This window comes from Chrysoperla carnea, chromosome 3 (genome assembly GCF_905475395.1).
Source record: "Chrysoperla carnea chromosome 3, inChrCarn1.1, whole genome shotgun sequence".
In the NCBI taxonomy this organism is placed as follows: Eukaryota; Metazoa; Arthropoda; class Insecta; order Neuroptera; family Chrysopidae; genus Chrysoperla; species Chrysoperla carnea.
In genome coordinates this window covers 71,488,520-71,506,681 of record NC_058339.1, presented here as the reverse complement: position 1 = coordinate 71,506,681, position 18,162 = coordinate 71,488,520, and the positions used below count along the sequence as shown (strand labels likewise).

At 28.9% G+C, this 18,162-nt stretch overlaps 1 protein-coding gene across 2 annotated transcripts in view; it reads left to right on the top strand.

The window, feature by feature from the left end:
* The first annotated feature begins 264 nt into the window (after positions 1-264).
* Positions 265-18,162, top strand: part of LOC123294803 (E3 ubiquitin-protein ligase TRIM9) — a 621,046-nt gene continuing 603,148 nt past the window's right edge. For both annotated transcript variants that reach the window (XM_044875958.1, XM_044875956.1), the window contains exon 1: positions 265-1,140. In XM_044875958.1, the coding sequence (XP_044731893.1) occupies positions 322-1,140 (819 nt within the window). In that variant the 5' untranslated portion in view covers positions 265-321. The remainder of the gene's footprint in view (positions 1,141-18,162) is intronic.

Sequence of the window (18,162 nt, the reverse complement as noted above, 5' to 3'; positions counted from 1 at the left end):
AAGAGTTATGGTTTTTAAGATGTCAGAGCTTTCATTTACCAAAAGAGATACATGAAATGTCTTTGTATAAAATGATTACAAGTCAGGTCAATTTGTTTGAATGTCAGTGTACATGCGTGTCTTTTATATTATGTGTGTTTGTGTGTATTTACAGACATACTGACTGACTTGGTTAGTTCATCAGTTCATTGTAGAGTTAGCGAGTGCGAGTGCCAGAGAGTGGTATTGTAATAGTGGTAGTGATATTGGTGCGCATGTGGATAGTGTTTGAAAGCGAGACAGCTGCTACTAGCGCCAGTAGAGCCGCGAACACCATTGAGTATGGAGGAAGAATTACGTTGTCCTGTGTGTAAGCAATTGTACAACAATCCTGTACTATTGCCATGCTATCACGCGTTGTGTTTAAATTGTGCAGTGCATTTGCAACAACCGGCTACAGCAGCATCCGTACCACAGCCAACTAATAACGGTGTACCCGGTGGTGCTGTGGTAGCTTCTGAGCCAGCCGAAAGTGTGGCTTCAGGAAGTTCCACAGCCACAGAACCGGCAGATTATCAAGAAGTTGATAAATTATCAATTGTCAGTGAAACAGATAGTGGTGTTGTTTGTAATTCACGGCCAAATAGTTACGTTGGTACCCCAAATTTACAAGGTATTTTATTCCCACCGTTAGCCACAAGTGCACTGTCACTTGCATGCCCAATTTGTCAAAAATTGGTATATTTTGATGAGAACGGTGCCCATAATCTACACAAATATCGCGTTATGCAAAATATTGTTGATAAATACAGTGAAATTAGAAATTTGTCACTCAAGTGTCAAATGTGTGAATGTGAACCGGCTCGTGATGCCACTGTTATGTGTGAACAATGCGAGGTGTTATATTGTGACACATGTCGTGAATCATGTCATCCAAGTCGTGGACCACTTGCTAAACATTCATTACAAGAACCCGCACGGGGTACACAACGTTTACAAATGTTACGTATCCGTGAGGGTAACTGTTGTGAACATGAAGAGGAACCCTTATCCATGTATTGTATGGTATGCAAGGTTCCTGTATGTGCTGTTTGTTTACGTGATACACGTCACACCTCACATGATGTACAAGCGATCAATTCCATGTGTAAAGCTCAAAAGGTAAATCAAGTTCAAATACTCAAATCGTTGTTCATTTGTTTTTCTATTGTTGTTGTTTAATATGTAAGAAGATTCTAAAAGATTCATCCGCTATACGAGATAGACAGTTTTACAGAGCTCGAATTCAAAATCAAAAAAATTGACGATAATCAAAAACGATTCCGTGATAAGGTTCCACACAGCTGACTTGTTCCCTTGTTTTTCTATTGTTATATACTATCTAAGGAGATTTTAAGAGATGGGCAGTTTTACAGTGGTCGAATTCAAAATCAAAAAAATTTACGACCATCGAAAACGATTCCGTGATAAGGTTCCCAAACAGCTGACTTGTTCCTTTGTTTTTCTATTGTCATATAATATGTAAGGAGATTCTAAAAGATTCACCAGCTATAAGAGATGGGCAGTTCTGCTAACGTTTTTCGAAAAAATCTTCTAAACAAAAATTGTTAGTTTTTTATGAGGATCAACTTTCTAAGATAAAGTTTAAAGAGATAGAATACTCTTACCGTTTTTTTACAAAACAAGATATTTAGGTGTATAGATTCAAATGGCCCACCTTGTATAGATATACTACGTATAGGCAAGTATAACAAAGAAGAGAAAAAACTGTTCTGTTTCTAGGATAACACAATTTAAAAAAGTATCATATTTTTGCAATTTCGACGCTAATAATTAATTTTATTAACATCTTGAATAACTCGGGGAAAAATTGTAAAAATTGATTATGTACTTAAATGATGAAGTAAATAAATAAAGGTTAAATTAAGTTCAGAGAAATGAACTTCAAAATAAAGAACCGCCTAACATAGTTAAGAACATACTGTCAGCGTAACTTTTATATAAACAATTAATCGCTGTTTTACCACTTCCAATCAATAAATGATAGCTAAAAACTAAATAAAAAACTCGCTTTTAATAATAATAATACATCAAAAAGCAAAAAAAAAAAATGAAATAACTCATTTACAAAGGTATAATTATTTAAAATGAAGATTATGACATGAAAAAAATGAATAACTTGTTTTTTCCCTGCGTTTCCACCAAAATTGTATGTTAATAGCATTCGATGCACTTACAAAATAAATAAAATACTTCAATTTTCAACTGTCGAACGTTAAAAAACTATAAGAAAGTTGAAAAAGGAAAGATTTGTGGAGGTGCTAAGTTCCTAGTTAGTTCAAGAACATAATTGTAACCCTGTAATCTCTTTAACTAAAGAATATGTGGAGTGGATGATTTACCCAATTTCCTTTCAATGTAATAAACAAAGTCAATGGTCTGAAAATTGTTTATTGTTTTTAAATGATATCGAATATAGGAAATGTTTTTTTTTTTTACAAATTAAAGATTATAAATGACCCTTAAACGGTAGAAACGTTTTTTATGAAATTTTCACATATTTATTTCTCATATCCTTATTTAATTTACACAGCTTACATTATATTATTCTTTTCGACAAATGAAGGGAATGCTTTTTGTAAAATATCAATTATTTGCTAAATAATTATGGAATTATAAAACTTGAAACAGGTGATCTCGACAATAATTAATCTAAAAAAGCGTCATGATATTTCGATTTTCTAACTTTTATCTATTTTAATTTTTTTTAATATTTTTCCAATCATAGTCTTGTTATAAATGTTAAATGGTTAATTATGAAGTTGTTAAAAGAAGTAGTTTTGTAGTTTCTCAGATATTTTTGGATATTTTATTGGGGCGATAAATCATTGTCCTTCTTGAAAGATACAATTTGAAGTCATTCTGTATCACTTAGTAGCGAATTGTCGAAGGAAATGGAGCTATTGCTTTTTACTAATGATAGAACGATTCTACCTATTAGATGTCAAAAATGACCATCGTTAAAATTTATGTATATAGACATGTATCTATACGTTTATGTGTCTATAAACTCTCTATCGGTCGCAATTTAAGTTCTTTTTGAATAAAATTTGATATCATGAAGGATTTTGGTATTTGAAAGGTCAAGTTCGTTAATGAAACAAATCGACAAATAAACAAGGGGTGTGGGGGGCGTGCGCAAAGTATAAAATTTTGAATTTTTTCAAAATAAAAAATCTTTTTGTATTTCTCTTGTGATTTTTTTCTCTAGACTTGGTAAAAGAAAAATGCAATATTCAATTTAAAGAAAAATGTGTTATTTTTCTAAAATCAGAGGGAATTCGCTTAGCTAACCAATTCTGCGCTACGAATTTTATTATATTCATCAAATACTCAAGTGTTTAATTAGCTTGAACTAATAGTGGTGAACACAGTTTTGGTGATATTATTACTAAAGAGAATTTTGAAACATCATTAATTTGTTTACAAATTAGCATCGATAATTGATTAATGTTTTCCGTAATTTTTAAGAGGTACTTGAGAAGGTTCTGAACAGTGGTTTTCAAATATATTTAGGTTTATTAATAGGTTGATTAGTTTTTAACGACATACACAGGTATGTGTTTTGTTTTTGTATTTTGAAGCGACCCTCTTCAATTTCTAATACGCCATGAAATGTTCTTTTTGATAATGGTGGCAATAAAGGTATTTACCCAATTATCAGATAACACACTTTATCTTTTACCTTTAAAATCAAAAATTAATTTAATTTGAAATTATTGTCTATAAAGTACATTTCTTCGTTTTTAAATATGTATAAATTTATTCCGATAGATTCCTAAGACGAAAGAGGCAGTCTTTAGGATAATTTGTCATCTTCCTCAATAATCGAGGAACAAAAACTTTAAAAATCGTTGAACTCAAGAAACGTTGAGTAGAACTTATTTTACGGAAAAACCAGTATTGCCTGTTATAGTTTCCTGATTATTTGGAAAAATTACTTTTGGCTTATTTTCGGTATTAATTTAAAAAAAGACTTAAGATGGAAGACCATGGATTATTTTACTTTAAATAATATTTTCCCATCTTGGAACATCAAAAGCCTAAGGAAATTATATTTGATCTGTTGTCTATGTGCAGAAAAGGTTTTTCGGTTAGATTTTGTAGGGAATTACAAAGAAAGTCCACATAACAAGAGTTTTTTTTGTTTAGAAGGTATATTTATTCTAGATGTGAAAGTATTTTTTTTATGGTGGAAGAGCAAGGAAATATTGAGTTATATTTTTTCAGAAACATTTGTTCAATTATTTTCTTGAGTTATCTTAAAATTAAATTTAAAATTTTAATGTACAAAATGATACAAGTCTCATCGCTCATTCTACTCTGCCACACGCTGTAAAAAATCACGAGATCTTATCTCTTAGAAAAGATACCAATTTTTAGTGTATTAAAAATCATTGTATAATGGAAAATTGAAAATGAAAATGGCTTCGCAAATCGTAAAATTTTATAGAAATTTGTTACATATACTAATTAAAAATGGTAAGTGCAAAGGATTTTTTATTGAGTTTATATTCATTTGGGGTTAAATGGATTGTGCAGAATATAAATGTGATTTTATTCGAATTTTTTTTTTTAATGTTATAGAAAATTCTACTTATTATAGAAGGAAAAAATGTTTAACGGAAATTGTTCTTAATGTTTTTAAAACTATATATTGTGTGTTCCAGTAAAATTATACAAAGCTTTAAAGCATTAGTACATTTTGAGCGAAAAATATACTGCCTTAAGAGAAAGGAAAAATTTATTCTTTGGTAGTCTAGAAAGATTCCAGAGCCAACATTTTGAAGCCCAATAGTAAATATCTTAAATTTTCAAAATTTAAGGTTTGATACACGTTCATTTTTTTGAAGTAGTTTGTTCTTGATTATTGTGAATAAAAATTACGGTAAAATAAACTTTTCTCTTCAACTTGTCAGCGAAAATTGTTGTTTAACATTCTCAAAATAAGATAGTTTCATGTAAACATGTGTATTATTAAAGGTTTTTTGATACCAAAACAAAAGTGTTACCAAAAATTTTGTGTGTCAATAAGCCTTCTGTATAAATTTCAAGTCGATTCTCTGTACGGTTTAAGAGAAGTCAATTATTGAAAACATCTTGTTTTATATGGTGGTATATGGAGAAGTCGTAATAATTTTGTTTTTTAGTCAATAAGAGCTTTTAAAAATGTTTTACCATTTACACAAAAAACTTTTATCAATATTACTCAAGTTTAAAGCTTTAAAATCATACCAAAATTAAGAACTGTGCAAAAAAATGAAAAACTTGGTAAAACTTTGGTAAAAACACTGACTTTGATTTCACAAAAGACGTATAAAAGGATGATTAATTGATCGAAATACTTTAAATAAACATAAATCAGAATAGTAAAATCGAGAAAAATTTAATGATTATAATTAAAAATGATGTAGTGAAGCCGTTTACTGTGTAACACCTTGTAGGTATACATTCAAACGAACAAAGCATTCATCGAATTTATTATATAATTTCATATAATGGTTATATATTCAAATTGTGTAAAACCATTTATTTTATGACCGTAATTATAGTCCAGGAGCTGTCGATCTAAAAAGTTCCCTCATACCGTGCATATATTTTTTTTAAAGAAAATAGATAGTTTAAAACTATAGGAATTCGAAACGGTAGGTTTGCGTGGTTTTGCAAAGCCGAAAAAATGTTTAAAAAAATTAATTATTAAAAAAATCGATAAATGTTTGTCTCTCATGTTGTGAAATGGTTTGCCTAAAGTATATTCTACAGAAAATTTCATTATCTTTCAGAAAAAATTTACGCAAACCAATTTTTTTAGCCGGGAGAGTCAGGCAAGCCTTTTAAAGTTTGTGATGAGGGAGGAAATTTCTCCCTCATTACGTAACATGATTTTTTTATTTTTATTTTGTTCCTTGCAGTGTCTACTTTAAGATTATCTTGGTTTGCGGGCTCAGAAACGGCCGGAAATGTCCAGCAAACCAGCTTAAAGTTCATCTACTCTGAACTCATTTTCAATAAATATAATAGATAAACACATACAAACTTGTATAGACAATAAACACATTCAAACATGTATAGACACTTGTGGTATTTTTTCTATCCTCTGCATTTATAAACTGACATTATTTTTATTAAATTATTAAATCCATCCAAAATAAAAATTTCCTATTATTCCTTTAATTATATTTACCCTTTCATTATTTCAAATCGTAAAAACAACAAGACGTCATATCCTATATGAAGTTCGTACTAAAGTATATCAAAAGAAAATATAGAAAAGTAATTTTATAAAATAAAAGTATTTAATAGAAAATAAAAAATAAAAATCACCATAAAACAATAGTAATTTTACAACGAAACATTTTCCTAGTTTATATTTATTGAAAATGAGTTCAGAGTAGATGAACTTTAAGCTGGTTTGCTGGACATTTCCGGCCGTTTCTGAGCCCGCAAACCAAGATAATCTTAAAGTAGACACTGCAAGGAACAAAATAAAAATAAAAAAATCATGTTACGTAATGAGGGAGAAATTTCCTCCCTCATCACACACTTAAAAAGGCTTGCCTGACTCTCCCGGCTAAAAAAATTGGTTTGCGTAAATTTTTTCTGAAAGATAATGAAATTTTCTGTAGAATATACTTTAGGCAAACCATTTCACAACATGAGAGACAAACATTTATCAATTTTTTTAATAATTAATTTTTTTAAACATTTTTTCGGCTTTGCAAAACCACGCAAACCTACCGTTTCGAATTCCTATAGTTTTAAACTATCTATTTTCTTTAAAAAAAATATATGCACGTATGAGGGAACTTTTTAGATCGACAGCTCCTGGGCTATTAGGTTAAGAAGTCATATAGATAGATTACTCATTCACTTACATAACACACAAAATGAAATAAAACTCTCATAATCTATATATTTGTTAAGGAAAGGAAATATACAGAAAATGGTTTGTCATTAGTTGTATAATGTGAGATGTGATAGCTTTACGGTTTATGCGTGAACATTTTTTTTAACTCTTTAATCACATACTTTAAAACATTTTTATGATTTTAAGATTTGGTAAAGCTTTTATATTTCTTTTTTCATTTTTGTGTCTTTATTCAATAAGTTCGTTTACCTTGTAGATAAGTTTATAGCCTGAAGAATCGATCGAGAATTTGTTCTGGACGTCCCTCGCATCAATTGTTAGAAACGCTCTAAAAATTATTTCCAACTTACTCCGATAATTTTCATTCATATTTATTTCGCAATATAACGATTAAAAATTGTTTTTCAGAAATCTGAGTGCCATTTATGTCTATAACAAAATTGAATTTGTTTGATTAAGGTAGTACGAGCACCAAGGCAGTTTTCGATTTAGGTTTGAAATTATTTCACGAATCAAGACGAAAAATAAGAATAAAATTTTTCCATATCTGCTAAGGTTTTCGATATACCGAAAGCTAAATAATTAAACAAAAATTTCAATTATCGATATTTTGAAAATTATTCCAGATATCGACATATTTTATTTTTACTTTTCGTGTTATATTGTCAAGTTATACATAATTCACCATCAAAATGTATATTTTCTTTAATTTGCATCCCCACTACCATGCTCATACATCCTTAATTAGTCGGGCACAATGGTTTTTTTTTTGTTTTCAATAATTTATTAAGGATTGAACTTTAATTCAAATAGTTTTTTTAAAATTTCCACTGGCTAGTTTTGGAGAAATCTATGAAAACATATCATCCATCAACCATTTAACTATAAAAATAATGTTAAATATGCCTTTTGAAGTCATTTATTTATTTAATATAACTTTTGAAGTCATTTATTTATTTAAATAATTGGGCAACCGCCCCCTCAAATTTTTAGAATTGATTTATTGATTTAGACTTAATCAAATTTAAAAAAATCAAGCATTTTTTCAAATTTCCTTGGTGCTAGTTCATCCTTAATCGCGTTTGAGCTACTTATTTAAAGCATAAAAAAACAATAGTCAAATCGATATTTTTTTATGTTGATGTTGAATTATTTGCTTTAGATAACCTTAAGAAATTTTCAAAATCATCGAACTTATTAAGAAATAGTTTTAATGTAATTTGAACTCAAGGAAATTTTTTTCTAAATTGATTGCTTCATCTGTGGTTTTAGCTGTGCTAGCGACTTAAATGCTTAGAAGGTTGAAAATACGAAGGGCGCTAATTGGAAGGAATTGGAAGGTAATTAGATAGTTGAAAATGAGAATTATCTTGCAGTAAGAAATTTTTGTTTAGCGATGGATATTTTAAGCTGTAGCTAGGAAAATCTATAAAACATCAATCTCTAGAACCTTTAAACTGACCGTTTAAAAAATGCATGAATAAAGTTTCCAAATCAAATAAAATTGTTTAAAATTCTTCAAATATGTTCAATTTATGTGAATAGTATTTTAAAACATTTTACTTTTATTTTTTTCTGTATCTACAATAAAATGCAATTTTCGAGGACATCTTCATGGTAGACGACAACAACAAAAAAAAGAGTTAAAAAGTATAAATAGTAAAAAAAGAAAATGAAAAGTAAAGATATTATTTTCATTTTCAAGAAGTATACGTGCAGCAACAAGCATTATCGAACGTACCATCAACATATACCATATTGATATGAAACGTGACAATATTTAGTTTCTTATTGTCTAGTTTCATAATAATAAGAGTATCATTTGACCATTTTCATTTTTACCACATACATCGTACTAAATCATTTTAAAAGGATATTTACTTTCATATTATTTTCTTCAGTTTTAGTGCTGGATTGAAAAATTTTGATTTAGAAATTGAATTATTTGGTCGAATTTGAATACATTAAAATGAGTTAGTTATTCGATTATGGTAATACGAGCGCCAATGCAAGTTTATACTTGTGGTTGAAATTATTTGTACCTTATTTTCAACTTTGATGATGAATTTTGTTATAACTTCATAAATCTAGACGAAAAATAAGAATAGAATTTTTAGATATCTGCCTTAGTTTTCGAAATATTGAAAGCTAAATAACTAAACAAAATTTTCAATTTCGATATTTTGAAATTTAGGTTGAAAATAGTGCTTTATAAGTCGACATTTAGGCAATTAAATCCTCTATATCTCGAACTACTTGTTAAGTAAAAAATTCACTCAACTCTTTTCATTATTTATTTTTGTCTTAAACATATGGCGATTTTTCAAACATTTAAACACTGGTCTTTGCACTTTCGTGAAATATGGACTCACAAGTACTTCTAAACGCCGAAAAATCACGTGAAAATCGCTTAAAATTCAAGGCACTGCTCATTGTTTCGTGGTTTTGAAAAACGAATACTTTTCCTGAGGTATTTGTGTGAGAAATATGTAAAAAACGGTTCGATTTAAAATTTCTTTAAAACAGAAAAAACGTTCGACTTTCGAGTGATATATATTATTGTTTCAAAAAAAGCGTTTATCAGATCGTTAAACTAACACATTTTACAATAATTTTTTTTATATTTAAAAAAATTTTACACAGCTTATTTAAAAAATAATAAAAATAAATAAATATAAAAATCTATGTAGGCTAGGGCCTAGAATTAAAAATACATTTTTTACAGCTTCGCACAAAGAAAAATCCTATATCTTTAAATACGGTAGTTGCCTATTGTCAAATTCGCCATATTACCTATAAAAATTTAAAACTAGACTTAAAATACCATGAAGAAATTTGAATGTGAAATTAAAATTGATTAAAAAACGATGAAGTTTCAAAGATTGAAAGCATTCAAAGATTGATTGTCCATCTCTTTTTATTTATGATTGTATCTCTAAGATTATATCGGACAATGACAATGAATTTTCGTTCATATTTTGCGTACTTCTAAAGATTTTCAAAAATCAATTTCACTTTTCTGCCCGTGCAGTGTGAATTCTTCACCTGAAGTGATAAAAAATTTAGTCAACAAGCCTATTCCGGAATATATTAAAGGAAAAGAAAGAAAATCGCGAGACCCCTCCAGTCGTATTTACGTGAAGAGTACTTGATCGGTATTCTAAAAAGAATATACAATTGATTCTCTGAATAAAATAGATACTGAATCTTGTATTTTCATTTTTTTTCAACACAATATGCAACAATTCATATGTGAACTATTGGAAAAAAAAGAACGGCATCTCTATTCAACATGGATGATTATCATCAAGTTCGCATAGAGTAACAGTAACAGTTATCTATTTGAATTGATGCTAGAGGAAGTGATGACATGGCATAGGAAATAAATCAAATTGTCTAATACATCTTCGTCTAGACATGCACAACAGACACATATATGTAAATTGATTAGTTTAATAGAAATTTTATGTTACAATATTGTAATGTCCTCCTAGTCGACTATCATCATTTTTGCTGACGCGCAAGAAAATTTATTGAAGACATATTTGCATATCCGGGTTTATAAATGTAGAAATTTTTGACATTGTTAAAAGTGCATGATTGAAGTATAAAATATTGAGATTAATTGAAGGTAAGATTTATTTTCTAAAAGGGAAAATTTATTATTATATTCTACTTTCTAATTTACAATTAGGTAAAGTGAAATTTTTCTAATTCCTTTTTCAAGGAATATTTAATAAAGTTAAGTTTGTATACAAAACGTTTAGTAAATTCAGATGGAGGTCATTGTGGTTATTTCCCTTTCTTTCAAAATAGATAAAAATCTGAACTCTTTCATATAAAATATTTTTTTGGGAAAATTGAAGAAAGTTCTTCATGTTATGTTAATCCTTAAAATTAATAATTGTAATTTTAACATGTTGTGGATTGGAGCAAATGTTAAACGAACGCATACATTTCCGACAATGTTCCCCTTCTATTGATAAAAAAATAAAAAACTTCTACTTTTATAAATTAAATCTCGTTATGTGAAAATTAAAAAGATAGTAATAAATTCACAACAATTTTCGCACGCCAAGACGGACAAAATCAAAACATAATTATTTATTATTTTAAGTTATTAAATAATTACATTAATCCGATTACTAATGATGTTAGATGCTATCTAAATTTAAGGATGTACGAGGCCAGGGTAATTTTGGATGGTTTTCATAGATTTCTCCAAAACTAGTCGGTGGAAATTAAAAAAAAAACTATCTAAATTAAAGTTATAACCTTTATAAATTATTGAAAATAAAAAAAATCCGTTGTACCCCACTAATTAAGGATGTATGAGCACCGTAGTGGGGACACAAATTAAAAAACTTCATGTTTTAAATTTTGATGGTGTATTATGTTATAACTTAACAATATAAGACGAAAAGTAAAAGTTAAATTTTTCGATATCTGGAGTAATTTTCAAAATATCGAAAATTTTATTTAATTATTTAGCTTGCGATATTTCGAAAACCAAGGCCGATATCGTAAATTTTATTCTTATTTTTCGTTTACATTCATGAAGTTATAACAAAATTCATCATCAAAGTTGAAAATAAGGTACAAATAATTTCAACCCTAAATCTAAAATTGACTTGGTGTTCGAACTATACCTTTACATAATAAGTAAATGCTTTTCTAAAGGTCTAAATTTCTAACCTGGTTGACAGCAGAACAAAACTTGAATCAGTTTATTATTAACTTAAAAACTTGGCCTGTTTAATACTAACTCTTCCTTAAAAGTTCATTTCTACTAAAAATTTCCTAACTTGCAATGTATGTATGTTACGGTGGATTCTTTGAACTCAATTTTGAAGTAGATATCTTCAACCGATTGAGCTGAAATTTTGCATGCACATTTCGTTTGGATGACAATGCATGGTAAGGATGTGCCGTTCTGATTTTCCCACCGCTTCCACCATATTTTATATAAATACATTTTTTTTATCTTAAATTAAAAATTTTAATAAAAAATTTTTTTAAGGGACAAGCTTTTATTGAACTAAAAAGTAGAAAATAAATTTATCTATAAGTCACTCATACCCGACTATTTGTAAAAGGTTGAGGCGGTTAGTTTAAAATATCAAAAATGAATCGGAAGGCCTCATCTACTCCACATGTCTAATTACTTTTCGATTCATCGTTGATATAAAGCGCCTCAAGCTTTTACGAATAGTCGGGTATCAGTGACTTATAAATAAAAATTATTTTCTACTTTTTAGTACAATAAAAGCTTGTCCCTTAAAAAGTATTTTTTATTAAAATTTTTTTGATATTTTGATAAATTCTATCGATCTCAGATATTTAATCCATAAAAGGACACGCACAAGTATATTTTATCATATAACAGCAGTGGTATATTACTTATCCATTTTAATCAAAGCAAATTTCTTTTTATGTTCTTCGCTTGATAAAATTGACAATGCAGTCAGTACATATATATGTAATGTATTACAGTATATATGTTTTGTATTCATATCGAAATAATGTATGTTTCTTTGAGTAACTTTCTGTGATGTCTACGTAAAAACTTGAAATGAATATTATTTCGTTTCAAATCGAAAACGAGTCTGTACATTTTATATATTACATTGACATATATTATGATATTTTTAGTTCATAATGTATTTTATTCGATACTAGATTGATACCCGCCCGCTTCACTGGGCTTAAAAATAAAAACTATCGCTTTATAGCCTCCACCCTCTCTTGATATACACAGTTTTCAATTTGGTTAAATGTAAAATAGTCATAATTCATTGAGTATATCAGAATAGTTGGCCATGATTTGCTTGACATTTACTTTTTAAATTTTTTACAGAATTCTTTAATTTATGGTTCAAAATAATGATCATAGATCTGTAAAAATTTAAAAAATGGTAAATGTCAAATTAAATTAAATTTTTTTATTTTTTTAAAATATATTTTTATAAATTATAGTTCATGTGTTATTCTGATATATCAGCTATATTGCTGTACAGTTTCACTAAAAACCATTCGCTAGTTTTAGCGTGAAAGCGTAACAAACAAACAAACAAACAAACAAACATGCTTACTTTCATATTTATAATATATAGGGATAAGAATTAGTTTTTAAAATCGTAGCATTGAATTGTAATCTCATAACTAAGGTTCGGACAAATTTTAAAATCTTTGGAAACCATTTTTTTTACCGTAAATAAAGTTTATGTATATGAGAATATACTCGATTTTCTAGTTCACATCAACTTTTTTCGAAATTTATTGCATTAATTCCAGAAAAGTTTATTGTGAAATTCGAAGGCTTTGACGAAACATGATGAAAAAAATCGGTTTAGCGTGGAAGAAAGATATTGAACTTCTATGGGTTGAGTTGTCTGGGAAAGTTTACTTCTCTTTTCGATTTTTTTAAATCGTTTCCCTTATTTTCTTGTCTAAATGATCTACATTTCCAAATGATCATTAACATTATTATCGAATTTTTTCAATTTGTGACAGGCTACACATTCGATGTCAGAAGTGAATAGTTGAATGTTAATATTTTCGAGAGCGAAGAAATTTTTATGAACAATAACCTTTTTTCGAAAACCTTAAAATAAACAAGTTTTCCATATGTAACCAACTTAAGTAGACACGTTGTCTATTTATTTTTGGTCAAAAATATAAAAAAGTGGGCAAAGTATTACGAAAAAGCCCTTTTGCTAATTTTGAAGGTGGATCCATGGCCTGAGGTAGTAGTATTTACTTATTTACAGGTCATCTATTAATCTTACCTGTATATATTTTACGTGGATATTGATATACCGAGCTCTCGTATTAAAATTGTTTAAGTTTTTGAAGCAATCCCCTCTTGGACTAGTGGATAATGTTTACATTTGTATAAATGTCAAATTTACAAAAGTCGTTTCTAGGTTTCAAATTCAAAAATTGTAGTTTTACGAAATTTTTTATACTAGATAATCACATTAGTAACGTTTTACGATGGGGTGCTTAGGCTGTGAGGACATGTGCATTCAGAAGAACAGTTTTTATGGTTCCTGTTCTTTAAGAACTGGTTCATTTTTAACTATTATTTATGCAATTGTAATGGGAGTTGTAGAAATTACTTTAACGTTATTCCAATTTGGATTTGGTTACAAACATACTGATAATCTGTGGAAAAAAGGTACTTTTATTGTATTCATTATGGGTGGAACACTATTGATTGTTGGTGCTATTGAATTATTGATAGGTGTTTTACGGCAAAATGTATTCCTTATCGATGTATCTCGATTGGTTTTAACGCTTTTCTTTTTCATTTTTTCATTTTTTATTTTATATATGATGATTTTACAATTTAATAAATCGAATAATTTATATGGAATTTTGGGAATAATATTATTATTTGGGGAGTTGTGCTTTCATAAATACATGCTTTTATTAGTTTTGAGCTATCAAAAACAAGTAGAGGCTAATGATGAAGCGCAATTAGAAGAGGATGAGATGATGAAAGATTCACCGAACCTTACATACAAAGAAATTGATTTATCAAAAGAGAATAGAGTAATTTCACAGAATCAGATAAAGCCTGGGAAAAGGGATTCTCTAGATCCTTTACCGAAGGCCTTAAAGGAAAAAGGAGATTTACAGAAGAAAGATGAGGACTTAATGAAAAAAATAGTTTCGAGGAAACAGATCTATCTAGTCAATTCACCGAATAAAGAAGCTTCTCAGAAACAGTCACATACTGATTTAAATTCACCGAAAAGGATCAGTATCGATTCACAGACAAAGGATGAGTTAAATTCTAAGCAAAAATCAAAGGAAAGAGTAAAAAAGGTAAAAATTGAAAGAAGTTCATCGAAAAATAATGTAGATTCACCGAAACCAGAGGAAGTGAATTCTGCGAAAAGAAAAACCGATAGTGTAAACGAAGATATAATTGATCATCAAGATTAGTGTTGTAAAATTAAATTTTATCCAAATATTTTGGCTAGTACATTTATGTCTATAGATCTTTACTTCAAGTTTGTATTTATTTGCTACGAAATCAATGTAGATATTTACATATATAATAACACGGAAAAATTTTAAGATGCTACAAAATTGGCCGATTTGTTGATTTTGCCAATCTAGTTTAGGTTAAGGTTAAGTTTCGTTTAATTTAATATCCATTAGTTAGGCATTTAAATATTATAACAAGTTATGTGATTTGAAAAAATTATATGCATCCATAAAATTCTTTAATTAAAGTAGTGTATCGTTACCATGGAAGCGCCTCCAATAAAACTCAAGCACGGTGCGAGTACAGCTGATACGGGAGTTATATATACATAATTAGCAATGTTGATTGTTTAATTTCTTGTTTGATATTTTGAACCTGTAATTTTAAATTACGAAATCGCGATTATTATCTAATTTAAGAATGCTATTTTATTCTTTTCTTAATTGATTGCATCCTCGCAAAATTACTAAAATACTAAAATGTTCATATTAATCAATTATACTTACAAGAAAATGTCTATTGTAGAATTATATAATTTTCCAATTATCTCAATTAGATGAAAACAATTTTTCACAGGAAATACGTAGTTTTTTACCATATTAATTTTTGATAGAAATTAGTCGAGCGAAGTTAGGCTTGTATTTTTAAGTATTCCAGGAAACCTTTTTTCTCTTCCAAATACAAAAAAAAAGAATGATTTGCTTACGAAAGATTTGATGAAGCCTTATCAAGCTAAGACATTTAAGTAGTACCGAATAAAGGTCATATCTCATACAAATAGAAAAAGTAAGTTGCGCAAAGCTAACACTCCTGTCCTGATCAGGTTTTTATAAGACGGCCAGGACATAGTTAGCTATTCTAATCGGCAAGAATGCTAACCATCCTGAAAGTTTCATTCGTCCATAAATAATCTTCAATTTCTTATGTTCACCTCTTCGGTTATTAATAAAAAAAACCGCAAGTTTATCAATTTTAAAATTAGAATCGTTTAGATTCAATTACAACCGCTTATAAAAAGTTAACTATTCACAAAAAAGAATCTATTCATTTCGTTTAATATGTAACTGTTCCCGTGTGGTACGGAAACGGATCCCACACTCCTGTAACAGATAGACAGACAGACATACAGTCGTCACTCTTACCTATCTATTTAACTGGTTGGATGTCCTCCACAAACAACGTTGAATATTTACGTGTGGTTTATACCAGAAGAGATAGGACATAATATTATATAGTCAGTGAGTCGGTCGGTCGGTCGGTCGATAACGGTGTTTACAAACATGTTTTCCCATTTTTCACATTTACCATCACGCAATTATTTTTCTTCGCTGGTTGCTGTTGTTGTTTGTGTGGTTTAAAGTGGTTATTTGCATGTAAAATATATTTTCCCTATATATGTGTGTGTATATTGTCTCTTCACCAACTTTTATGTACACAATTTAACGTTCAATTTCTTCATGTAAATATACAGAGCGGTATGTTTCCCCAAAAATTTTGTAATTTTCCAAAGAAGGGAAATGGGAAATATTTTACCCTCATGGGATTTTCACTATTATTTTGCTTAAAAAAAATATTTTACACAAAATAGGCTCTATAAACCTGGTAGTTCAGTTGGTTAAGGCGTAACCAATTTCGTCCGCGGTATGCCCAGGGTAGCGAGTTCGATTCCCGCCGTCGTAACAAAAATTAATTTAATTAATAGTTGTGATGGACTGTTGTAGTTTATAAAGGAAGTGCACTCAGCCTCTGAAATTGAACGCCAGTGTAATTCAAGCTGTTTACAGCAGTTGAACTAAATTATTAAGGGGAGGAGAAGGTCAGTATCGAGTAGACTATCATCAGTAGACAATCAGGAGACGAGACTCGACATTTATGAAATTAGGAAGCGATTTCCGTTAAACTTTTGTGTGATCTTTTCAAGTCGGATTGCAGTCAGTGAATGGTGGAAAAGCCTTAATAAGCTTCCTGAGATTACACTGATAATATATTACTACTTCGGCTACTTCGATTAAAAATACAAAGATAATTGTGTTATGTAATATAAGTCATAACTTCCCGCGGTGGGGAGGGGGGGGGAATAACCTTTACTACATATGCCGTCACTTACCCCCTTTTGTTCACAATCAGTGTTTCTTTATTATATATTATGCATGTATTATACATTAAAAACTTAGAAAAATAACCGAATCAAAATCCGGGTTATGATTTTTGCAACGTTGTGAATCAAATTTTTTTTAATAAGAGCGCAAATATATCTGTAAATATCAGACCTAGAGGAAAATAATTCAATAATAAATTGTAGAAAAATCTAGTTTTTAAATCTTTGCTTGTGATAAATCTGTTTATACAGTGAGGCCAATCTGTATATAAATTTTTATATTATCTTTAAAAAATGATCTATCATCTAACACAAAACGAAAATAAAAACATAACTTCATTTTTAAATTGGTTTTGACAAAAAAAAAGATTGGATGTTTATTTTTAAATGGTTTTATATTTTACGTGAAACATTCACTGATTGGATTCAATTTTACCGAATTCAATTCTGTTTGCGTGTCAAATTTGGTAACAGTAATTAGTATCATATTTATTCTATTTGTAACCGACTTCAAACAAAAAAGGAGGAGGTTATCAATTCGATTGCATTTTTTATTTTATTTTTTATGTGTGTTACCTCAGAACTTTTGACTGGGTGAACTGATTTTTATGATTCTTTATCTATTTGAAAGCTGGTGCTTCCCGTGTGGTCTCATTTGATTTTGTTCCAGTTCTGACAACGGCATCCATGAGAAAACCATAATAGTCTTAAATTTGCATTAAGTATACACGGCAAGAGGACGAATAACTCAATATCACGCCAAACGATTTCGATGATTCTTTTTTTAGTGACAAATTAGTGTATTTCAGATTCACTAAAAAGCACAAAATAAAAAATTTTTTTAACAAAAATAAAACCGACTTCAAAAGAAAAACTTTCCAAAACAAATTAATATGCACTAAAAAGTAAAAAAAATAACGATAATATAATGTAGTTAAAATTATTGTTATTTTTTGAGTCGGTGTCAGCCAAGCTAATGTAGCAAACTGTTCTGTGAGAGTTGTTTTCTTGGCTGACACCGACTCCAAAAATAACAATAATTTTAACTACATTATATTATCGTTATTTTTTTTTTACTTTTTAGTGCATGTTAATTTGTTTTGGCAAAGTTTTTCTTTTGAAGTCGGTTTTATTTTTGTTTCAAAAGTTTTTTTTTAA